General features: G+C 48.4%; 1 protein-coding gene across 2 annotated transcripts in view; it reads right to left on the minus strand.

Moving 5' to 3' along the window:
• Window positions 1-224: 224 nt before the first annotated feature.
• LOC116941537 (ras-related protein Rab-23-like) overlaps window positions 225-25,925 on the minus strand; it is a 34,626-nt gene continuing 8,925 nt past the window's right edge. Inside the window, exons 2-8 of one of the 2 annotated variants that reach the window (XM_076066639.1) lie at window positions 16,462-16,709; window positions 14,124-14,209; window positions 12,262-12,418; window positions 11,849-11,931; window positions 11,025-11,114; window positions 10,543-10,597; window positions 225-9,620 (exon numbers count right to left, since the gene is read on the minus strand). In XM_076066639.1, coding sequence (XP_075922754.1) covers window positions 9,311-9,620; window positions 10,543-10,597; window positions 11,025-11,114; window positions 11,849-11,931; window positions 12,262-12,418; window positions 14,124-14,209; window positions 16,462-16,616 — 936 coding nt within the window. In that variant the 5' untranslated portion in view covers window positions 16,617-16,709 and the 3' untranslated portion in view covers window positions 225-9,310. The remainder of the gene's footprint in view (window positions 9,621-10,542; window positions 10,598-11,024; window positions 11,115-11,848; window positions 11,932-12,261; window positions 12,419-14,123; window positions 14,210-16,461; window positions 16,710-25,925) is intronic. The other variant, XM_032952688.2, reaches the window with a different exon arrangement.

A 25,925-nucleotide genomic window follows, 5' to 3' on the forward strand; every position in this document is an offset into this window, starting at 1 on the left:
CATATGATTGTGGAATTTTCACCACTGCCCTTTTTCCTTTGGAGGGAAATTCTTGTGTCCAACCCTGAAAACTATCTTCTTTAGAACCGCTTCTATGTTTACTTTGTAGTCCCCCTCCCCGTACCTCCGATTATTAGCACGGTTGGGTACATACGGTGCAAAAGAAGTTCTATATCGTCTAACAGCGTTAAATCTGTGCAACATCGCAACCCAGACTAAAACGCTCGTTTTCACAATGTTTAATTGGTATACCTCGTGGGGTTTTTTTCCCCTCAAAATCACAGTACAGAAAACAACGTAACTGTTGGCGTGGTCCCTCTTCATGTGTCACATGTACAGCGTCGACGATTAAATCCCTGACTGCACGCGTACACGCACAGAACACTACTATTCCAACTCGGGGGCGAATGGCAAGCGTACAGCTGTTTTCAAACGCAAGCCTCAATCGTCTGAATAAGCCAGATTGTTAACGCAAGTTTTTTTTGTAATATATTTGTGTGTATCGACTGTTTAGGGCAAATGTTGCTGACGCGTTCGCAAGGCCGGCACACGAGCATGGTCTATTTCACCTTCGTCAACAACACAGCACCAAGTACTTTCGGCTGAATTGGCTCAGGGGAAGGTACCCCCCCCTGCCCCCATTCCAGATTTCCAAGCAAATTATAACTGCGTCGTCGAGACTGCAAGGGAACCCCCATGCGGCACAAAGAGCGCACACACTGACATTTAAATAGTCTGTGCTGCTTTAACCTGCCTCCGTTACTTTGCCAAGGAAACACAAGTCGGTTACGTTATTTAACTCAAAATTGTAATAATGTGATTTAACGTTTTATAACAGGAAACCATGTGTCGGCGAGCTTACGTAAGATGCGACACAGTTGTGCTTATGCCTTTGAAATGTATTTTGCAGATACGGAATTATAAACAAAAATATTTCCGTAACCGCTTAATTCAATTCAATGTAGACGTATTACAAACTCTAATTGAAGAGCGATGGAGGTGACGTGGCCTTGTGGGAGCGCGCTCACCTCTTACGGAGGTTCATGGTTCAAATCCCAACGCGGCCGCCCTGGTTATTACTGTAGGTATAATAACCCCAATACGACACACGCCAGTGGACGTTAAAGATTCTGTGAAGTCATTCGCAAGAGTAGGCCGTTGTATGCCGACAGCATGGTCCACATGTACAAGATTTGAATATTACACCGTAAATTACTTGCGATTACACGGCATTCATTGCTCGTGAGTGGCAGGCTCTAGGTCACTCTTGTCCAGGGGCTCCTCTACTTACGAACATTCGACTTAGGAATTTTCAGAGATACGAAGAAACATGTCCACATGTCCAGTTGCCTCTTCGGACTGATAGTCATAAGTTTAACAGTGCAATAGATGGCGATGGTGGCATCCACGTCTGCAGAACATGAAGATCCAGTGGCATCTACAGAGATTATACAACTTTTTAAGCCATTCCCCGCGTTTAGTGTACATGCCTTACAACATGTTTGGAATCAACAGTAGTAAAGTTGGACTTGTGAACAAAACGAACAGAAATTTTGATTTAAAGCTTTCGTGACCCGCAGTAATTCATATTCTTAGCTCTTTCGGTAAAGCACGTTGAAGGGAAACAATAAAATAATAATATATATAAAACAATGAAAATTCTCACGACGTTTTGACCATAACACAAACGGTCATCATCAGGTGTGAAAACCAACGGCAAGAAACATTTGAAAGAAGTGGCGGTTTGTATTTATTTATAAACGGTGTTTGTATTTATTTAAAAAAAAAACGTTAGTGCCACGGGCAGCGATTTGGCAGTTTAGAAGGACGAATCCATCTATGTTCTGAAAAGAGGAGGGGGGACACGAAAAATTAACAACAAAATTAAATAATTACTCGACGATTTGTAGCTATACAAAAATAAAAAGATCCCACCAACAGCCTCGTCACACAAACCAACAAAATAATTTGATTCAACCGCATTAATTGATCAATCTAAACAGTTTTCGTTGAAACCTGCTGCCAGGCCACCAAGATTATACGGCTTACCAAAAATACATAAAGTAGATACACCCCTTCGTCCCATCGTCTCTACTATCAACTCCCCCACCTACAAACTGGCTCGTTTTTTGTCTGAAATCCTGCATCCTTTCACTGGAAAAACGACCTCTGCGGTACAAAATTCTACTCACCTGGTATTGACAATCAAGGGTATTTCCCTGTCCCCAGACAACCTGCTTGTCAGTTTTGATGTAGTTTCCTTATTCACCAAAGTTCCTGTACCTGACACCATCGCAATCATTGAAGACTTGGTTCATCAAGGACTAAACACTGAGGTACCCCCCCTGGTGAGACACTGCTTAACCAATACATACTTCACTTGGAATGGAACTTTCTACAAACAAACTGAGGGCACCCCAATGGGCTCCCCCCTATCTCCAGTTATAGCTAACATTTTCATGGGGAAATTTGAGACTGGCGCCATCCAGACTGCCACTCTTTGCCCAACCTTATGGAAGAGGTACGTGGATGACACTTTTGTCATCTGGCCACATGGCCGGCCTGCTCTAGACCAATTCTTCGACCACATCAATTCCATACACCCAGCCGTCAGATTTACCATGGAAGTCGAAAAAGATGGCAAGCTACCTTTTTTGGATGTCCTAATAAAAAAGAGACCTGATGGTTCAATGAGCCACTCTGTCTACAGGAAAACTACCCATACGGATGCTTATCTGAAACAGGATTCCCACCACCATCCATCACAGAAGAATTCTCTCATCAAGACTCTGTACCATAGCGCCCAATGCATATCCGACCAGGAACACATAGGCAGTGAACTCAAGCACGTACACCAAGCTCTTAAGGCTAATGGTTACTCCGACTATACAATCCGCAAAGTTATCACTCAAACCATGAAGAAGGACCCTCTTGAGCATTTCAAAACCATCACTTTACCCTACATTGTGGGGATCACAAAAAAGATCTCCAAAATCTTGAATAAACACAAGATCCAGGTCCGTTTCAACACATTACATAAAATCCGTGATCTGGTTCCGTCTGTAAAAGATTTGATTCCGGACATACAGTACCCTGGTGTCTACAAACTAAGTTGCCTCTGTGGTAGTAGTTACATTGGAGAAACCAAACGCCATGTCTCGGACCGCATTCGTGGACACAGCAGACCTTAAACACGGTAGGACCAACACCTCGGCCGTGGCAGATCATTGTTATAATTCAGTAGGCTCACATGACATTGACTTCTCCAAGACAGAGGTTCTTTGTAAGCCATCTGGCTACCATGAGAGATTCGTTCATGAGGCTATCCACATATACAAGCACAGAGACAATTTCAACCGAGAAGATGGATTCTGGCTTAGCAATCATTGGAAGGATTTGATAAACCATTTCAGGTCTTAATTGATTGTTCACGCTTACGGTGGCTTTCAGACAGCATTAATTTTTCGTCTCCCCCCTCCTCTTTTCAGAACATAGATGGACTCGTCCTTCTAAACAAACTGCCAAATCGCTGCCCATGGCGCTAACGGGTTTTTAAAATAAATACGAACATCGTTTGTAAATAAATAAATGCAAACCGCCACTTCTTTCAAATGTTTCTTGCCGTTGATTTTCACACCTGATGATGACCGTTTGTGTTATGGTCGAAACGTGAGAATTTTCATTGTTTTATATATATTTTATTATTTTATTGTTTCCCTTCAACGTGACTTTACTGAAATAGCTAAGAATATGAATAAAAACGAACAGACTTCTGGAACCTAACGTGTTCGTAAATAGAGGAGCTCCTGTAAATGACACTATCCTGGCCCATTCAGTTCTCACCTGGATTAAACAAGCAATTTCACGTTTGGCGGTGCACGTGGATGTTGGATGTCAAATTAACTTGGGCCGATCAAGCCACTTTCATACCTGGTCTCAGCATTGATTAATTTCCTATACATATGTTATGAATAAGATCAACATGAATATGCAGTGGATCCCGACTTGATATTCTTAAAGGCAATATAACCTCGGGCATTGCTCATTCAGATACATTTCTGACCAGAAACAGTTATTACAGCACTGCCCTTAAAATCAGGTCATCTTGTAATATATTCGTGTGCATCATGAAAAAAAAGCATCCCAACCCATTGGCAATGTCCCCTCAATTTCCGATAAGTGACAAAGCTGATCGTTAAAATGTCTTGGCAGTGCCACATGTTCTGTACAGCGGTGATAGTGTGCCAAACCTAATTTGACAATATAGGCTTCAGTACCCTACTTAAAATATTTCCAATACATTTAGACATTTCCTAAGCAATTCTGCTTCAGTAATTTCTCAAGTTGAAGAAACTGTCCTGGAACCTGCTACGGTCAGCAGAACTGGAGCTACTTCACGATAGACCAGTCTCATCCAACACTCGATGGTGTTCTCAATATGCCCTCTAAAGAGTGACTCCCTCATGTTAAGTCAACCGATATATTCATAAAACTGAGTCCGTAAAGCTATGTTATGATACGTTAAGCAAAAAAAAACTACATTCGTATGGCAATTGTGCTACCCGTTTGGTGACCAGGCCAAGACCATAGACTCGCGACACTTACGCAGTTAGTTTAAGTTCCTTGTGACTAAAAAACAGATTTAGACTCAAGGCCAGTGGCCTCTGCGTTGCTGGCTCAGTGTCCTTGACACAGCCATCGAGCCACCCGGACACATTTCACAAACTTGGCAAAACACGCGTAGCCCCGTTGGCCAATTACGGTTCGAATTATTTCACACCGAGCCCCAGCGAGTAATGAGCTCGACTGGTGTGTGTTTTTTTTTTCCTTCGCGTGAGACGTCACGTTACAAACGTTCGAGAAGCGAGGCCCGTCCCGGCGCGACGCGTTTCAATGTTGCCGCCGTGCCTCGCCGCACGATGGTTGCCGATCCACGTGCACGCCGATCCACGTGCACGCCGCTGCAGCAATCCGATCACGCGTCAATACTTTATTCAAATATAACGACGCTGCTCGGCTCGGGCACTGTCCACAGACGCAATCATAAAACCCGTGTTTTGCAGGCGCAACACGACACCCTATTGCACAGTGCGATTTCCTAGGATTACAAACTTTGCTGCGCGTCATTTGACCATCGAACCCTCATCTATACACGTGCATACTGAGGTGTCTCTTCATCAATCGGACACGAGGCCGTTGTACAGTGAGGGAAAAAAGTATTTGATCCCCTGCTGATTTTGTACGTTTTCCACTGACAAAGAAATGATCAGTCTATAATTTTAATGGTAGGTTTATTTGAAAAGTGAGAGACAGAATAACAAGAAAATCCAGAAAAACGCATGTCAAAAATGTTATAAATTCATTTGTATTTTAATGAGGGAAATAAGTATTTGACCCCGTGTCAATCAGAGAGATTTCTGGCTCCCAGGTGTATTTTATACAGGTAACGAGCTGAGAAGTCCACAGACGCAATCAATCAGATTCCAAACTCTCCACCATGGCCAAGACCAAAGAGCTCTCCAAGGATGTCAGGGACAAGATTGTAGACCTACACAAGGCTGGAATGGGCTACAAGACCATTGCCAAGCAGCTTGGTGAGAAGGTGACAACAGTTGGTGCGATTATTCGCAAATGGAAGAAACACAAGAACTGTCAATCTCCCTCGGCCTGGGGCTCCATGCAAGATCTCACCTCGTGGAGTTGCAATGATCATGAGAATGGTGAGGAATCAGCCCAGAACTACACGGGAGGATCTTGTCAATGATCTCAAGGCAGCTGGGACGATAGTCACCAAGAAAACAATTGGTAACACTACGCCGTGAAGGAATAAAATCCTGCAGCGCCCGCAAGGTCCCCCTGCTCAAGAAAGCACATATACATGCCCGTCTAAAGTTTGCCAATGAACATCTGAATGATTCAGAGGACAACTGGGTGAAAGTGTTGTGGTCAGATGAGACCAAAATGGAGCTCTTTGGCATCAACTCAACTCGCCGTGTTTGGAGGAGGTGGAATGCTGCCTGTGACCCCAAGAACACCATCCCCACCATCAAACATGGAGGTGGAAACATGATGCTTTGGGGGTGTTTTTCTGCTAAGGAGATGGGACAACTTCACCGCATCAAAGGGACGATGGACGGGGCCATGTACCGTCAAATCTTGGGTGAGAACCTCCTTCCCTCAGCCAGGGCATTGAAAATGGGTCGTGGATGGGTATTCCAGCATGACAATGACCCAAAACACACGGCCAAGGCAACAAAAGAGTGGCTCAAGAAGAAGCACATTAAGGTCCTGGAGTGGCCTAGCCAGTCTCCAGACCTTAATCCCATATAAAATCTGGAGGGAGCTGAAGGTTCGAGTTGCCAAACGTCAGCCTCGAAACCTTAATGACTTGGAGAAGATCTGCAAAGAGGAGTGGGACAAAATCCCTCCTGAGATGTGTGCAAACCTGGTGGCCAACTACAAGAAACGTCTGACCTCTGTGATTGCCAACAAGGGTTTTGCCACCAAGTACTAAGTCATGTTTTGTAGAAGGGTCAAATACTTATTTCCCTCATTAAAATGCAAATCAATTTATAACATTTTTGACATGCGTTTTTCTGAAATTTTTTGTTGTTATTCTGTCTCTCACTGTTCAAATAAACCTACCATAAAAATTATAGACTGATCATTTCTTCGTCAGTGGGCAAACATACAAAATCCGCAGGGGATCTAATACTTTTTTTCCCTCACTGTACGTACGCAGCGCTCTGGCAGAAGAAGCAGTCTGAGGTGGGAACAGTGGTAACAGAACCACACGGAGGTTCCAATGTTGTTCATGAATGCTGTCATAAAAAATCCACTCGGAATTGGCCACGTATCCGAAGCAAGGACCCTCCCGAAGTAGTCTTGAGACTCTGTGGATTAATTATTCGTTGAACAAATATATAACATTCTTGTTTATGGGGGTACATTTAACTGCGTTACCTCTTTCCAAGGGAGGCTTGCGTGCTAGTTCTATCGCCACAGGTATTAGCTGTGTCGACCATTCGCCTCCCCCGTCAGATCTCATAAGATAAGCAGGATTGAGCCTGGTTAGCAGGTGGACGGGAAGCATCAGGGCTTGGCAGTCACTGTAGGCATGGGGTTGTGGGGTGGCCAGGAGGTGTCAGTGCCGAGTGTCGCCCCTTCAGAGAGCGAGGGTGTTCTCCGGGAACTCAAGCTTCCTGCCACAAGCCGTTCGTCAAATTGGCCGATCGAACCCAATGGCCAGGACCCTACTTTAAAACAAAAAGTATTGAGACTTGGTGTTGCACCCCTCGGTGATTGGCAATATTATTAATGAGACCCGTCAGCATTTGTTTAACTGGCCACATTGTTCTGGTGCAACTCCCAATGTTGAATCCAGGCTAAGATTCGCCACCTAAGGAAATGCTGCTGGGAAACTGTTTGGAAGGCTCGCTCACCGATGGACCCAAATGCAATTAGATGTTTTTTTGGCCTGTGAAACAGACGCTTGGACCCATGATTGTTCAATACACGTTAACAATTTAGTGTGGAGGTGTTGAGATTTTGGCAAAGGCAGCAGTGTCCAATGGCCTACTCTTCCAAACAATGGAACACGTTCGAGAGCGTCATCCTTGGCACGCTTGGGTCATTCTCAGAAAACGCGGCGATCGGCCACAAAGATTTTAATTGGCTGGGTGATGCTGCGGATAAAACGCTTGACCCACAATCGAAAGGTTACGAGGTTCAAATCCCCCGCCGTGGAATTGACTCGGCCCATCATCCCTCGAATGGTGGTCAAAATGAATACCCCTTTGTTGGAAGTCACCTGCGGTCCTACGGAGAGACTGGTGTCTCCAACTGGAATGTGGAGCTTCCGTGTGTCTCAGGACCACCGATGGAGATCAACAGGGAGACACCGACTGAACTTTAAAGATTGGAAACTGTACATTCCAGATCGACTCTAGTTAGAGTACTCATCGCTAGGCCACCCTGCATTCCACAATAACAGCACTCGACATCGGAACAGTTACAAAACATGAAAGTTCACCACTAGATGTCACTGTTCATTATTTCCCTACCCGTAACGTTCAAAGCAGCTCATTCCCAATACGCCAGGCTGCGACTGTCACTAGCCACTGTTAATAATCAGCAACAAGCGGAATGAGGGAACAATGACGCAGCAGTTATCGCACTGCACTGTAAACCCGAAAAACCGAGTTCGATTTCCGTTGACAGCTGACATCAGTACAGAGTGCTTTCTGAACCAGTGTTGGCAAACCCGCACTGACTGGCGTGAAGTATGGCCAAACATTCCCCATGACGGGGACCGCGTGGGGAGGCCTTCAACCAGCAGCGGATTAACGAAGGACTGCGGATTTACAAGTGTGGCACGTTCTAGGTATGCGTTCGAGAAATGAAGCATTCTGAACATTTTATTACCGTTGGGGTCAAATGTTAGTATACAGTAGAAATGAGCATCAACTGACTCCCTTAACCCAAATAATACATTTTTTAAAACGTGGGTGCTGTTGAAACTTTAAGATAAAACAAACTCGTTATCCCCATCCTTTAACAAGGCGCAAGTCTATTGATAATCGTCATCTCCTCCAATCGAGATCTAGCAGGCCATTTGTACCAAGGAGCAGTCCAACATTTAGGGGTGTTTTTTTGCAAGAGCCCTATTCACGTAAGGATTTTGGCTGCAAGTGGCACACAATGACCATTTTTTTTTTTGCAAAACGATGGCATCACAAGAGTCTTAACGGCCGTCCCTGCTTTGGGACCTCCCCGCGAAAATCACCGGGCAGACGGAGCAAAAATTAAAACCTTCCACTCGTCGATATCGGACGATGTGCAAAGCGGCTTTAGTGGAGACACCTCCGGTGATGCAGGCGACGCCTTCCCACAAACCGCAGGCAGTGGGCAGCTTTTATTTTGTCGTCTCCTGGATTCCACCGCCTCACGGTGAACTCACGAGAGGCCGGGGGATCCACAGCCACCGCACGTTCTTTCCCTCGGCATTAATCGGTGTCGCCGCGGCCGGAGAGAGAGATCCGAGCCTCGGGCTACATCGACGTTCTGTTTGCCGGTGCCTGCTGCGTTGCGCACACACGGCGCGGCGCACACACAGAGAGCGATGCATGCACGGTCGCGTCCATAGGTGGGGCGGGAGCTCCAGGGCGAGGAGCACGGGTTGGGAGGGGGGGCAAGGCAACGTTTTCCGACTCGACAACGAACATTAAAACCAAACCCTGTTTTGCTCAACGCAGGATCTAGGAGCTGCTCCGGCACGAGCCCCGCTCTGGAAACGCCGGGGTCACCGACGTCACCCCTTAGCATTTTCTAAACGGTGAGGGTCGAGCGCGTGTGCTTGACTTTCTGTCACGTCTCCCGAGGACTCCTTCTCTACAGCGCCACCTGCCGCTGCGAGAACGACGGCGTTAACGGGCGGCGCTGTGTGCCGCCTCCGCGCCTCCTCCCCGGGCGTGCCGGGCGCCATCGCTACAAGAGGCCGCAGCTGTTGAAGGGCACGCGGCTCTTCTTGGCGCGCTGCTTGTTGGGCCTCAGGCTCACGATGTCGCTTCCGTTGGCCGCGGGCAGCGTGGGGCTGCTGTCGCTCGCGGTGTTGAACACGGCTGTGGGGATAGAAACGACGGTCACTCGCCCCCGTCCGTCCAGCTCACGATCGCTCTCGTGTCAGAGAGACCAACAGCAGCGGTTGTTCTACGGGGGAGACGGGACCCTGCAATAGGAAAGTGGAATTGACCCCCCCACTGGATTAGAGCCACGAATAGGGCAATCGCAGGGTGTAGCGGTGGCGAGATGTTAATCTCCTCGCCTGGTATACACGAGGTCGTGGCTTCGATCTTGACCCTGACGCCTGTATATTTGGAGTTTGCATGCTCTCTATCTCTCACCGTGGTTGTGTGTTTTTTCACTCCACATTTAGAAACATTCATTTCGAGAATTTGGCTGCTATAAATTTCGACATGATAAGCCATTTCGTTGAGCTATCATTTGGGGCCCGTAGCTTCTGAAAAAGAGCTCAGTGGACATTACCTGGTAAAATAAAAAAAAGTCTAACTCTTGATTTAAAGCTTTCGTGACTGCAGTAATTCATATTCTTAGCTCTTTCGGTAAAGTCGCGTTGAAGGGAAACAATAAAATAATAAAATATATATAAAACAAAAAAAATTCTCACGACGTTTCTACCATAACACAAACGGTCATCATCAGGTGTTTCTTGCCGTTGGTTTTTCACACCTGATGATGACCGTTTGTGTTATGGTCGAAACGTCGTGAGAATTTGTATTGTTTTATATATATTATTATTTTATTGTTTCCCTTCAACGTGACTTTACCGAAAGAGCTTAGAATAAGTCTAACTCTATTAGATCTGGACAAGAGAATAATTGTTGGTGGGAGGCATCTGTATGACGCAGCAGAACAGGTCCACATGTGACGATTACTCAAGGAAGGATCGAGATGAAAATGATGAAATGAGAGTGGAATGAAGTGCTTTTGGAAACGTGGAATTCATGATGGAAAGCAACATACCAAGGCAGTGGGAGAAGGTTTTCAATCAGTGAGACATGGATCAGAAACATGGACACTGAAACAGAAAATATGCCAAAAGTTGAAAAGTGTGCAAAGCACAGAAAGGTGGAACAAACGCAGTTCAAGACGTCACACCGGTTAGTAAGTGAGGGAGCACATCGTTAGGTGGGACGAGGGCCGGTGTACAAGATTGGTGAGGAGCAAATGGGACGACCATCGCACACACGGTGCGCCGAGACCGCAATGAGCGCCGAGACAAGCGTCGGAGTGAGACGGATTACGGCTTGGCAAGACCACGAGGGGTGGCGACGATGTGGTGAGGCAGTTGATTGCCTAAATTCAAGCCCAGGATTTCAGTGGTGCCCGCTGAGCGCTATCCAACACAGTTCGCCGAGCCACTGACTAAGTGGCATATGAGTGCCATGGCAGCGGCTCGCCGCAGCGTTTGAGCAAATGGAAAATCTGGACTGAAGATTACTCACCAATTTTGCTGTTGGAGATTTGCTTCCGTGGCTCCTCTGTGGCACCCTGCTGCAGGCTCTGCAGATACTTCCTTGCCAGGTACTTAAACACTGTCTCGCACAAAAAAGCAACAATTTAAAAGATCCAACTATTAGCCGCATAGATTGTTGGGCAAAGTGCCGGCAGGGCACATGAGGTGGGTGGTGTGGGCAGGGCCATGCCTGACCACCTTTGTCTCCTCAGCCCTGATGTCTAAATACCGCACCAGTCACTCAATGTAGAGTTTATTAAATGAGGAACGTGGATAGGAATTGAACTCTACCAGCCTATACGACCGTGCGCACGTCTCACGACAGCGCGAATGATCAACCCAAATCTAAACTCCATCGGTGTTTTATGCAACCAATGGGAGCCCGATTGAGATGACCTCATTTGAAATGTGGACGTGTCGCCGTGTGCTGTCCTCCGTTACGAGACGAAGGCTTTCCCACGCCATTATCAGTCATGGGAGTTGTTTGACCATACTTCACCAAGCCGGCCAGTGTGGGTTGGTGAAGAGATGACCCAGGACCAGGTTCAGATATCACTCGCCACTGATGTTGGCCGTGGCCAGTAATCAAACTCAGGGCGTCGGGTTCGCAGCAAAGTGCGCGAACCACTGCTCCCCCCCGACACCGCTCCTCGCAGGCACAGGCATTGTCTAAAATTGACGATGAAAATAGTAAAACCAGAATGGAACAAGCTGCATTGCTCTGTGCACCGATCCCTATGGCACAGATATCAATGCGGGGGAAAACTTCACGGATAAACCTCCAAGTGTACGTGCCCTGTGCACAGAGCTCACCGTCGTTGATGTTGAGGTCCTCCTTGACGGACGCCCGGTAAAACCGCACCTTCATCTGCTTGGCCAAAGCCTCCGCCTCCTCACTATGAAGGCGCACGCGGCACGCAGCGTTAGCCAAGGCCGCGGAACACCGGGGCTACGACTACGCCCGGAGGTTAGTTTCCTCCTGCGCTCTGCAGCGTGGCAGGCTTCACAATGGCGTCCAGCATGGAGTGTGCAAGATGGTGGCGGTGACAATTATGGTAACTTTGCGACGATGATGACATTGATGAAGACCAACGGCGACGAGGATGAAGACGAGGATGACAAGAACGCTGATAACAACACTGTCGCTAACGATCGCGGTCACAATGAGAGGAGGGATGTCAGAGATGACGGCGACGATGAGCCGACGACGGTTTCGGCGCTGACACCTGTTGACGACGGCGCTGTCGAGGAGGTCGATCTTGTTCTGCACGAGCACGATGGGCACGGCGCCCACCTCGCGCTCCACCTTGAGCCTCCAGGAGAGCGCCGCCTCGAAGGAGGCGCGGTCCACCGTGGAGAAGACGAGCACGCACGCCTGCGCACCTACGCACGCACACAGACATGCAGGGACACAGACACGTGCAGTCACGCACGCAGGCAAGCATGCACGCAGTCACGCACGCACACAGTCACGCACGCAGGCAGACACGTATACACGTAGAGGACAGCCATGCAGACGAAGAGAGAAAAGCAGGCAGGCAAATGGGCACACAGGCAGGTAGGCAGCACAGAAAAGAAGAGAAAGAGATCAATACACCGCTTGCTCCATAGTTTAAAGACACTGGAATGCATCTCTGAATACGAGGCTCAAAGGACGAAACTAGAGTGCACGACGCAAAAGTGAAAATGTCTCTTGACACTGGGGTAGTGCTGGCCTCCCCTTGCGGCCAGGAGTCGGCAGCAGACATCCCACCTTGCGCTGTGGCAGAAAGCCAAGAGGCAGCACATTCCAGCGATCTCTCGTCAACATTTGGTCACGCGTTGTTGGAGTACGGGAGGCAGTGGAGCAGCTGCTCCCCACAAACAGCCACCTGCTGTGCCCCACAATATCCTTCCCCTCGGCTGCTCAACCAGGGCCCCAAGGGCCCCCGTGTGTAGGGACAAGCTGCCATCAGGGCAGGGGTCGGCAGACCAAAATGGCTCAAGAAGAGCCATTTTTTTTCCTTACGAATTCGACACAACTCAATATTTCAAGAGCCTAAATGCACGTGAATATGTATGTACATTACATTACATCACAAAGCAGGCCGTAAAGAGCCGCATACGGCTCCAGAGCCCCCCTCCACCCCCTAATGCAGAGGGGGTCCTCTGCATTAGGGGGGAAGGGGTCCCCTAGGATAAAAAAGACTGTGCTCTGAGATGTTCTGTTGTTATGGGCAGCCAATGAATGCAAGTCATTATTATTATTATTATCATATGCCCTTTTCTCTTGAAGGTGAAAGTCGACTGGGTAACGAGGCATTCATCGGGACTGTGTGCATTCAGATAAAGCTGCAGGTGCCGCGACCCCGTTTCCCATCGGCGGGCTGTGCAGGCTTGGCATGTCGGGTTACGTTAATGTGTAGGGTGATGTATTAGCTTCCCAAACAGAACCGGAGATCTGTAAATCTTTAAACCGCCTCCTGCACTCCCAGACAGTTTTTCTTTTTCAATTATTTTCTTAATGCCAAACGAAAAAGTGAGCTGGTTTGCATGCTTGTGTGGCTTCGAGGCATGCCCAAAGACACAGCGTTAGCAGACCACGGTTACTTTGCTAAGAGGCTCCGGTGTGGTGTAGAATGAGTAGAGACAATTCTTGAAATCCCGAGACTTTAACTAATTCTGACATTTGATTTTGCGTCATGTCGTGAGACGAAAGAGATTTCCATTCGATACTGTAGCAGGGAGAAGTGCACCACCTTGTGTCAGAGAGCAGTCCTGGGAAGTTATGTCACAGAACGAAGTCTAGCCGAGTCTCGTGAACCATTCTACCGAGGGAGATTTTTGGCCAACTCCAAGAATTAGTGTTTGGCTTCACATGGGAGCAAACCTGGAGAACCCGGAGAAAACCCACCACTCGTAAGAGGGGGTGACACTCACTACTGCCTGTCACCTCGCAGCCTCGAGCCTACAACACGTGGCAAGCTGTCGAAGCACTAACCAGATTCAAACCTGCTGGGCTTGCGATATTCGCCGAGATCGGCGCGTTCACGGTGCTTTGGCGCTGTGAATTAGTCCACCCCACAACACAGCCGCAGCATCGCCTCACCTCTGTAGTAGGCCTTTGTGATGGCGTCAAACTCCTCCTGCCCGGCAGTGTCCCACAGCATCAACCTCACGTCCTGCCCCTTCATCCTGCGCAGCAGCAGGAGCAGCAGAATCAGACAAATCAGCAGCAAAAGCAGCAGCCGAATCGACAGCATCAGCAGCAGAATCAGCAGCAGAATCAGCAACAGCAGCAGAGTCAGCAGCTACAGAATCAGCAGCAGAATCAGCAACAACAGCTGGAAACTGTTGGGCATTCGATGACGGGCAGGCCGGGCGAGTGCTGCGCACTCCGTCTGGCTCAAGCTGTGCCGGTCGCCGCAGAGACGGCTCGAGAACGCCGCTGCCTGTTACCAGCGCTGCCCTCTTCCCGAGAAGTTCCACTGAGATCGCCCCCACCCTGTGAGTCGATGGAGGATGGAACCCCAAAACGAATCGGCTCTTGCAGATAAAAACAATTCAACACAGTCAGAAAAAGACGTAATAGGAGACGTTTCAGGCAATGGCCCGTCTTCATGTGCTACGAAGAAGGGCCATTGCCCAGAACAGTTGTCTGTTCATTTCTTATTTGTGCCTGTGCACCACTGCCAATGCGGTATCCCCAAATGCTGTTCGATTTGGTGGATACAGGGTTCACACTGTATGGTCCGAGCTGTCCGATAAGAACAGAATGTAAAGTGCTGGAGTAATAATAATAGTTAATGTTATTTTCAAATTAAATGAAGCATAAACACCTTCACAGCCGCTTTGATTCGGAAACCATTGGTCACCAATGAACTGGTGCCGCAGTGGCGAGATCTTATCTCCCTCGCCTGGTATGCAGGTCGTGGGTTCGATTCCAACCCTGATAACTGTATATTTGGAGTCTGCATGTTCTCCCAATGGTCGTGTGGATTCTTCTCCAAGTCCTCCGGTTTTTCTCCTCCGCATTTAGAATCAACACGTGTTGCTATACATTCCCACATGACAAGCCACTTCTTTGAGCTATCGTTTGTGGCCAGGTCGCGTCTGAAAGAGAGCTATAGTGGTCAGTGGGCCTTACCTAATAAAATAACATAAATAGTTGAATAGCTAATAGTTGAATTGCCGAAGCCAAACTCAGAGGTGTATTTATGATCCTTGGGATTAAGTGAAAGTACCCCAAGACTCAGAGCCAAACCGAAACAACTGAGAATCCAAGTAGAAAAAACACACCAAACAATCTCTCTTGGCCAACTCGTTTTATCGCATTAGGGCTCGCTGCAAACGATCGTTGAGTGCGCATAAGGAAGGGGGAGCTTGGTCAGGCACTGACGATAAATCACGTTTCAATAAATCAGCCCCTGCCTGGGCCTCGTTCCAACCCCTTGCTGTGACTCTACGCAACTATGGCCATTCAGTGCAGCAGGTGCAGATTAGAATAATAATTATCTGAACAATGGCTTCCAAAAGAAGTCGAAAAACAGAAAAGGCGTTATTAAAGCACAGACTCCAGGCATATAAAAGACCAGGGCTGTGATCTTTGAACAAACTCTGAAAATTCATTAACGACGGGGTTCACGGTGTTCCAAGACCCTCATATCACATGCTGTTCTTTGGCACATATAGGCACGAAACGCATTACCTGCCGTGGCCGTGCTAACTGGTGTGCCTCGACTGTGCGGCACAGGCTATCGGCACCAATACACGCGTACTCATTTATTGCGATTCCATCAGCGTGTGTCAGTGCTGCAGGGATATTTCCCTTAGGAGTTCAACACACACAGAATTTCAAATTTTAGAAGCTAAATATAACAGATTTTTGTTGTTGCTTTATTGAAAGTTGCTGGCACGAGCTCAGGGCCTACTGTGGACCTTATCAGCGTCAGCGACGCAGACACGAAAGTGGAGAGCGATTGTCGCAAGACTTAAAGTGACTGTGAGTTGGGGAAGACGAGGGGAGGGGGGGGGGAGAGTCCCAGAGTTCAGCGGTGGCTGCGGGGGGGGGGCTGTATCGCGGTGAGGCAGAGTGCGGCGCGTGGCAAGGAAGCACAATTTTCACGCTGAGATGACAAATGGGCAGACTGACGCGAGACATTTTAGAAAAGTATTGACCGGCAGGGAGGAGGTAAAAATGTCAGCAAATATGTGAAATTGATTCTCTGTGGGTGATAGAGGGTGGCTTTTGGTGACATAAGGAGTAACTGTGCGAGATGCAGAGTATGTGGTTGAGATAATATAGGGAATGAGATGCAGAGTATGTGACCGACTAGGAAGGCAGATAGGGAGGCTTTGGTGGACACTAAATTGTCACATATCAGAGTAATGAGCCATCACCACTGAGGCGCTCTCTGGGTTTCCCCAGCGCTGCCGGAGGCGCTTACTGAATGAGCCTCTCGAGGAAGTCCACCCCGATGGTTTTCTTGTACTCGGAGGTGAAGACGCCCTTGCAGTAGCGCTGGATCATGCTGGACTTCCCCACGCCGCCGTTCCCCACCACCACTACCTTTATGGCCACTTCAATGTCTTCCTCCATCATGACTCCGGCCGCCCCACGCCTGGCGCCCACCACACAGGCGCCCTGGCTGCCCCCGCAGAGGCGTTGGAGGAGGAGAGAGCGCGGATGCAGCGTCTGTGGTGAACGACGCAGAGAGGCGGACAGGTGAGTCACACGTGCAGTCACCCGACACATCAGTCACCCCACATGCCTGCCATCGGTTTGCATTCATTCTGTATGGTAGGGATCGGTGGACATGAAGACAAACAGGCTGACAACTGGAGAGACAGAAAACTAGACAGGCAGACTGACAGGCAGACAGAAAGACAAATGGAAAGACAGGCAGGAAAGCAGAGGAGCAAATAGGGAGATAGCAATGTTTTCCAAGCGAAATTGAAAGGACTGCTGGACGGCTAGGTCACACACCCACCAGATGCCACGTGTGCGCACACACACAGAAAAGGATATCCTGGCAAACCTAATGGACCTTAATAGCAAGTGCTGTTAGTGAGCACCTGTTAAGGCCCGCATCCCGCAGGAACAGGTGGTGTCGCAAGTACCACATCTGGCCACCATTGTCTCAAATCCGGCATTGTTTGCAACGTACTTAAGGTTTAGTTGACTGAGGGAAGGTTCAACACAGTTTCAGTTGCAGCTTGTAACTGATTTGCAAGCGTTGGCAAGAATTGAACCCAAGTTACGGGGGCGTAGTGCAGCGCAGAGACCATTGCAACATCATTCCCTAGACACGCGCAAGCACACGCGCGCGCGCACGCACACAAAAACCCCAACAACCAGGAATCACCACTAAGTGGTGGGGACATCACCATGGCTCCTGCGTCAGGATTGATTCGGTCTCCATGTACACACGTACGCTCACGTCAGACTAATACAGTGACGCATCTGAAGAGGCTTCCTTAAAATAACAATGCTGGTATTCTCAAAAACACATGACAACGTTCTGACATGGCAAGTAAGACACGGGAGATTGATAGCCCAGAATTACAGACCTATCTGTACGGTTTGCTTTGAGTGTCCGCCCCTCTTATTTGTGGGTTTCCTCCGATACACGAAGAGGAGTCTTGAGACTGAGGATTTCCTGGGTAAATTACATATTAGCTCAGAGGTCACATCATGGTTTTATCAAAGCACTGAGACATCAAACGTTGGCATCTTTTGCAATGTAACACTCACAACTAAGAAGGCCTGGGTTCGATTCTCGACTACGGTGACTTTTCGTGTGGCATTTGTGTGTTCTCCCTCTGTTCTGCATGGGTTTCCTCCGGATTCTCCAGTTTCCTCAAATAGCCCAAACAAATACACGCACAGTGTAACCAGTATTTGACAAATAAACCAGCGCTGCAAATTACTCAATGGGGATTTTGCACAGCAACATCGTTCCCATCACTGGGAAAACTTGGTAGGACCCTCATGACAAAAGGTCCTTGATTCTCAGTGGGACTTTCCTTGGTAAACATGCATCATAATAATAATATGTATAATAAAATCTGGCTTTCAGCCACCAATGAATACACTTTGTTCTCAAATCTGGTGAATTTATTATCTTAGCCTGCTGTCCAATGACGACCGCCACCATAGATAATGTACCGAGTTAATTTGGCTTATTCCAACTGAGGATTACACGTACAGCTTTTTTCAGTTTCATTGCCAAAGGACTGACACGCTTTGAAGGGCGTAAGGGTGCACCACCACCTAGCGTGGATAAGAGGCCGATTGAAGAGACATCAAAAGTGACCGCGACGTCATCTTCTGTGGCCGATCACCACCCAAGAGGCCATGCCAGTCAGCTCAACGCGAACTCCGAAAAATAAGCTGCCGAGATGAGATTTCATCACGTCTCACGGCATTTCATAACATCTGTCATCGGTGTGGGGATGGGAAAGAAAGCAAAGCAAGTATCTGATACAGTTTGCATGGTGTAAATACACTAGATTCTCGATTATCCGCGTGCGTTTTATACAATTTGCGGATTAACCGTGCACCTGATATTTTGACATAAATTAATAACTCGTCGATTTTCCCTTAAGTCCAAATTCATAATCTTAAAACAGTTACACATCGTTATTCTTGGAAATATTTATTAAAAGTCACATGCTTAAACCGAACAAATATGTGCTCCAGTTAATCAGAAACCCACGGAGTCACCTCTACAGTACAGTAGTTGCAATATCTTTACAACAGTGGGCAGAGTTTGATTGATGTTGATTGGCGTGGCTCTGCTATCATCCACTTAGTGTACCGAGTCTTCTGTGCGGGGGCAGGAAAGTGTTATCACTGAGCACGCCGGTGATGAGAACCTCAAGGTTTAAACATAATGTATACCTATATTAGTGGTTTTTGACAGATAGATCCAAGGAAAATGAATATTTTTGGATTATCCGCGGCCGTCCTCCCCGTCATTAGCGCAAATAATCGAGTCTACTGCACTGGTATTTAATGTACAGTGCTTTGTCAATTGCCTGGGTGGATGACGGCCTCCACCCTGCCGTGTCAGTCGTGAGTACTGTTTGACCATACTTCACCATGCTGATCAGTGTGGGGTGGTGAAAGAGTCCAGGTCTGGTTCCGATATAACTTGCTATGGCCAGACAATGAGCTCAGCTCACGGATACCGTTGTTTAGGTTGGATCGCGTGCATGCAAGTGTGTCATACAGCCACCTCTCCACCCGACAGCCAATCCGTAAGGTTTGTCACGTAAACGGAACGTGCCAATTAGTTACTACTTCAGCACACCAGCGTGTGTGTTGGAGAGCAAACTCACAACATTTAAAATTTGAGCGATGACGTTTTGCTGGCGATTACAAGCAGCATCATCGGGCAATTGGCAAAAGTGTGGAGGTGGGTGTAGAACACATTGACATTTATGCAATCCTACCAAAAAAAACGTTGTCATGACTAACATCAGTTCACGAACTCGTTACAAATCAGCTGAGTTCATAGCATACCTGGTGTCAACCCACACGGTTTACCCCGTATTCTTGTACAGGGAAATTGAGTTTTCAGGTCCATACGACATACAGCCGTTTCAATACGGGCAAAAAATATTTAGTTTAACACGTAGCAGGCTTTCGCGACCAATATTATTCATAATAAAGGTTTTGGGTTAGATCGCGTTATTTATAAATGTGTCGTAACCCTCCACCATGTAAATGTTTATTCACTCTTCAACACACCGGTGGGCTAAAGTAGTGAACTATTTGTCTTATGTAAACGTGACACATTTTTTTACTCTTTGGCCGTGTCGGGTGGTGGGGTGTTACGACACGTTTATAAATAACGCGATCTAAACCAAAAACCTTTATTATGAAAATTGTTTTGTCTATATGATTGTGTCTCTCCCTTGTGATGGGACTTTGTGGGATGAACGTTGAGATGTTATGAGGGCATGGAGTGACCAATAAGGTCTGAATTGGTCTGTCATAAGGTAGGCACTGATAAGGGGTTGACAGGTATGTCATAGTGCAGTGTACCGATTAAAGCGTCACCACTCCCCCACTCTGCCAATGTCACCTGGAGCAGCAGCGGAGGAGAATCCTCTCACTAAAGCAGCAGCAGAGAAGGAGAGACCTCCCACTAAGCAATGATCAAATGGGGGAAATTGGATGGGAGGCGTTGGTTGCTGAAACGGAGGGCATTGGGAGAGCAGTGGAGTGTGCATGAGAGAGGCCCCCCCACTGTGGTGAAACGACGGTGTCAAATCCCACAGTGCCCTGTTGTCTGGGTCACTCGGTCCTCCCTCTCTGAAGTCCCTCTCCGATAACATCGCAGAGCCACGCATGGAATGTCTCGCCGCTGGATTATGAAAACGCTGTGCCCTGCCGCAACGTCCTGTGCCCGCCACCAGCCACGGTCATTTGTTTATGATTGCACGCTTAGGGGGGCGCATTCATGTTATTGCAATTAAAACGTTTGTTTACTTATTCACACGTGTTCATTGCATGAATGCAATCTGTGTAAGTTACAGATTTAATGTGCGTATATGTCATAACTGGGTTACTATGTATGAGTCAACGGACACTATAGATACACCCTTGAAAACGATATGTTCCATCAAGGCGTATTCCAGATTAAATATTTTAAATACGCAAACAAAAACAAATACAATTCTGGAACCAGTTCCACCTTCACTAATTGTTTGTGGGGGAGGGAGCCAGAGTGCCTGAAGAAGGCCCATGCATACAAAGAAATAATTCTCAAAAGTCCACGCAGATAGGTTAGCAGCCTACTTGCTGTACTGACATCTAGTGGCCACCTCGTAGACCAGCATATGGATGTCGCACCTGCATCAACCACCAAATGCGTCTCCTAAGCACCAGGTTTTGCAGGCGTTTGCCACCACCTGCAGCAATGATAACTCGTAATCACTCCTCTCCCGTGTCTTTTCACGTTGAACCGAGTGTCGCTCGGCGCGATGTCCGACGTTAAGTTCCACGTGCAGCACAACTGCGAAAGCTCGCGCAGTGGTGATAATAATGTAGTTAGTTCAACTGAGTCGCAGACGTAGACTTGGAGGCAACACATTTATTTAACACCAACACACGGGGTAACTGTCCCTTAACAGAATAACAATCTATGGTAGTGACCACCAGGCTAACTACACTACAGGCCGGGACCACAGCTTGGGTCCAGGTGCACGTGTTGGAGACTCAGAGAACGTAGGACGGAGACGAAGGTTTCTTCAGAATGAACAACAACGCCGGTCCCTCTGGGGGGATCCGACTTATATCCTCTGTGGTGTGGCTGGCTCCACCCTTGGCCACGACCACCTTCCAGAATTCTCGAGCAGGATCTGGACCCCGACCACGTGACCACCCCTAGCCCCCACTTGGGGCCCCTTTGTAAACTTAACCGGTCACGTGTCCTCTCGGGTCAACCAGAGTGCCATGGCCTTTAGTAACCCCTTTCCTACGGCCGGCACTTCAACAATCTGTCCTGTAGAGGCCGGCACTGCACGCCAAGCGTGGTGCCACCCAGCGCTATCACGCAGCACTCACCGAGCCCCTCTAGGGTCGGTACTACACCCACACCATCGTGGTATCCGCGATGTCGTTACATCACATGCCATGCCTCTCTAGGGCCGGCACTACACAGTGACATCCCGCGATGTCACTACAATGAACACATTCCTGCGGAGGGAGCTGGTAGGAACGTTGGGTTGCTCGGTCAATGGCCAGGATCAACGGCGGCGTGGTGTATTCCGCAAATATGCCCGACTGAGGGTGGGCACAAGCCGGCATGAGTAGGTTAAACGTTGAGTTTTATAAGGGCACCACGGGGTGACCAGCCCCTCACCACCCAGCCCCATCCCTCCCTCCCCCCACCCAACCCCACCCTCCCCACCCAGCCCCTCCCCACCCTCCCCACCCAGCCCCTCCCCACCCCACCCTCCCCTCCCAGCCCCTCCCCACTCTCCCCTCCCCACCCAGCCCCACCCTCCCCACCCAGGCCCTCCCAGCCCCACCCCTCCCATTTTTGGATGCACGACGGACTGACGGACACAATAATCCCCTGAGGGCTGGTGTAACCAGGAGGTTCCTACCAGTATTACTGTTTACTCGAAGTGTGTGCCACCACGCCCAGTACTGAACATCACTGTGTAAATGGCGGTAGTTAATGGAGGCACCGTTGCATTGTGTCTTGGTCGATATTTACCATTGCCTTACAGTGGAGTTGTGAGCCACCTCTTTGCCAACGAACACGGACTTGATGAATACCAATGTCATTACAAGCTTCCTAGAGTTACTCTCGCCAGACCCAATGTACATTCACAACGATAATCGGAAGAAGGATTTTACTTTAAGGGTCCACTCCCAGCTGTTTAATTAAGCAAACCGGTGCAATGTCAAAGGTCACCAGTCGTCATCTGGTGAGGCTGTAAAGAATGCTGAGCAGGAATTTGAGAATGCGGGAACTTGGAGCCCGACAGTGTGAAACCCACACCTAGCCGCGGTGTTCTTGCAGCACAGTACACGCGCCCCTCCCCCCCCCCCCCCCTTGAATTGCAATTCCCTTGAATTTCAGAATGAGTCGTAACATAACGTACCGTGTGAGTCGAAAGCCACCCCTTTTAGTAAAAGGACACCTGCAAATCCATCACACCCAGGTCGTGGCGTAACCAGCGCGACGTTTTTAACAAAAAAAACAACCGGGCGCGCACAGAGCCCACCCACGCACGCACAGTGACAGCACATGGCAGCGTAGGCGATGTGTGAATGCACATCATTACACTCGCATACACGCACAGGCGTACACGTGGTGGCCCCCCGTACCAAGGCACAAGGCAGCAAAAAAGCAACCGCAGCAGCAACTGGCATTTGCCATTAAATCTGCGGCGACACCGCCACGGCGCTTGTGCCAGGCGAGGTGCATTTTCGGCCACGTGAAGAGTCGAGGGCTTTCTGGAAGGTAGCGTGACAAGCCCAAGTTTTATGGATTAAGTGAGCGACTGAGATTGCTGTCAGATCCACCATTCGCGCTCCACACTGTTCCACCCAGCTGTGCTTGAGCTGCCTGGCAGCTCGAGCGTTGTTGCGAGAGTCCCTCATTCACCGTCATTTATTGCTTAAGAGTGCGGCGAAGCTCATTGATGGGACTGTGTCCAGATCTTGCAAGGATATGTGAGCTCCTCACACAATCCAACCTGGTTAAACTCAGGATGGGGATTGTAGACAGACCAGCCTGTACGTTTCAAGCCGGCGCAGGTTTTCCTGTAAAGGGGTCCATATAAGAAATAAGAAAAGTTCGTGGCCGAGAAGACCCAGAGCTTCACGTGAAGCAAGAGGCCAGGAGATAGCTTCCACAAAGCATCACGCAGCTGATGTAAAGATAATGCCGCTCCGCTCAACTGCTTTAGTGAGGCTTCCGCTGCCAAATCAGAGCTGGTCATGAGCTCACTGCCCAAGTATGGGAAACATAGATCACCCCCCCCCCCCGGACACACACAAATATTACATACATACATACACAAACACACATGCCCAGCAGTGTGCATGCATGAGTGGGCCTGCACCCACAGCACTCATCCGCACCGGCAACTTAATCGGTCCAAGCGTGATTCCCACCCCCAGGTCAAAGCCCACATTTGTTTTAGCGATAAGAATGAAAAACATGAATGTAGGAAACGAGCTCTTTGTGCAGGCTGCCCTACAGCAGAAAGAAACCCCCCTCTGCGGCGGACATGCAGGGGATTCTTGTGAACACGACTGTGCATCATACACACGTGCGTACGTACCAGGCAGTCTCTATAGATACAGCCACTATAGTCATAGCTATTACGGACGCATCCGCTACACACATTCGCTGTAGGTCTGGTATGGGGTGGGATTCATATCCGGTGAAATGGGTGCTCACAGTGTGTCCATTATGCCACAGTGACTACAAGACAAAGATCCCCCGTGTAGCCTTAACAGATCGTTGGGGAAAGTGCTGTTAAGCGAGCACCTATGAAGGCTTGCACAGCACACGAGGGGGTGGGTGACCAACACCGCACCCAGCCGCCTTTGTCTCCCTTGTGGAGATGTTTACACATCACACCAGGTACTCAGTTGATGCTGACTTGACCTTGGGGAGGCCCAGGACCAGTTCAGATCATCGTCACCGGTGATGGCGATGAGTTGAACTCAGATGGCCGGGTTCATAGCGCAGCGCGTTAATCGCTACACTACCGCTCCCAAATTGACTACAGTAACATAGACAGTCACTGTAGAAACAGAGCATGCCGTGGTGATATTACAGAGCATGCCGTGGTGATATTACAGAGCATGCCGTGGTGATAATGCATCACACGCCATTCCACTGTCGTGATGTACGACCACTTGGGCCGCAGGCACTGCTGTGTGTAACAGCTATGGGTCGTGCTCTCGCCATTAGGACCTCCGGTTGGCTACGTACGGCGTAAAAAAAGTGCCCCAATGTCAGGCTTTGATCAATGAGTAGAGCACACAGGTCTTGCTGTGGCCATTATGGGGCCGTCCATAAATGACGTCACGCACCTAGGGGGGACGGGGGGTTACACATTTGTGACGATGTGTGACGAGCATCGAGGAGGGGGGGGGTTTGAGAAATGTGACGTCACATCAAAATGCGCAACTTTAAATAAATATAGACAACACGTTCTACTTAATTAAGTAGACTTTTTAATAAATGTTTTCTCCTACAACATCAGAGTGCAACGCCACATTAAATACGCACTACAACGACAATAGTTTAAAGCGATTTGAAGCATGGTTTATTTTCAAAATGGAAATATGGTTTTGGGGGGGGGGTAGAGCTTTGTGACGTCATATTTGAGGGGGGGGGGGTCTGACGTTTTGTGACGCCGTGTGACGAGGGGAGGGGGGGGTAAAAAATCGTCCAAAATCGCGTGACGTCATTTATGGACGGCCCCTATTCAGATATCAGGTGTCTGTCGACTTGTCTGTCTGATTAGCCATCTGTCCGTCTGTTTTTAGCTGTCTGGCCTGCTGTGTGCTTCGTTATCGGTGCGTTTTGTCTGTCTTTAGTCGATGAGTTGGCACGATTCAGGGCCATGATACGATTCAAGAACTGAATCTTGTTTGTCACCGTTACTGATGCAGCTGCAGAGGTTGGACAAACCCATCACATGCAATTGCGTGCGATTTGAAAAATATCCTGACAATTGTATGTTTTGTTCACCCAAGAAAGCTTCACCGAGTCTCATGACCTTTTCAGGAGGGTCCTGCCAAGTTTCCGTAGGACGGGGGTCGATTATTGTTGTGCACATTCCAATACCGTACATTTGCAGGTAATTTCTGAATTTGGAACGTCATGATGACCTACTCTTGCAAATGCCGTCATGGGATCTGTAACGCTCACTGTGAAGCAAAACGGTGCGTACTTTTATGGTTACCACACCCACAGTATTTACCAGGGCAGCCACTGAGTTAGAACCGAACGCGCATCTTTGTAACCGGCGATGAACGCACTACCGCTAGACCGTGTCACTGCCCCAAACTGATTAATTTATCCTTACACACGTGATTCAATGCAGGTAGCATGAGCTTAAGAATCAATACTAATTGACCAATCGATGCCTCGTTGCAGCTCCATTTCGCATGTCCATCTGTCAATGTTCCACTCTATCTGTCTGCCTGTCCGTTGATTTGTCTTTCTTTCTGTTGATCTCTCCACGTGTCCAGTTGTCTGCCAGGCTATCTGTGTATCTATCTGTACTGCGTGATACAAATAGGTGTGAAGGTTGGAAGTCTCTCGGTGCCTGGTTGTTTGACTCGAGGGCTGGATCACCAACTGAATTGTACACCACAGACATAATATACACACACCTGCAACAGTTTATTATGTGTCTGTGT

The sequence above is a fragment of the Petromyzon marinus genome, chromosome 12, assembly GCF_048934315.1.
Source record: "Petromyzon marinus isolate PM22_M1 ecotype Great Lakes invasive population chromosome 12, UKy_Petmar_22M1.pri1.0, whole genome shotgun sequence".
Lineage (NCBI taxonomy): Eukaryota > Metazoa > Chordata > Hyperoartia > Petromyzontiformes > Petromyzontidae > Petromyzon > Petromyzon marinus.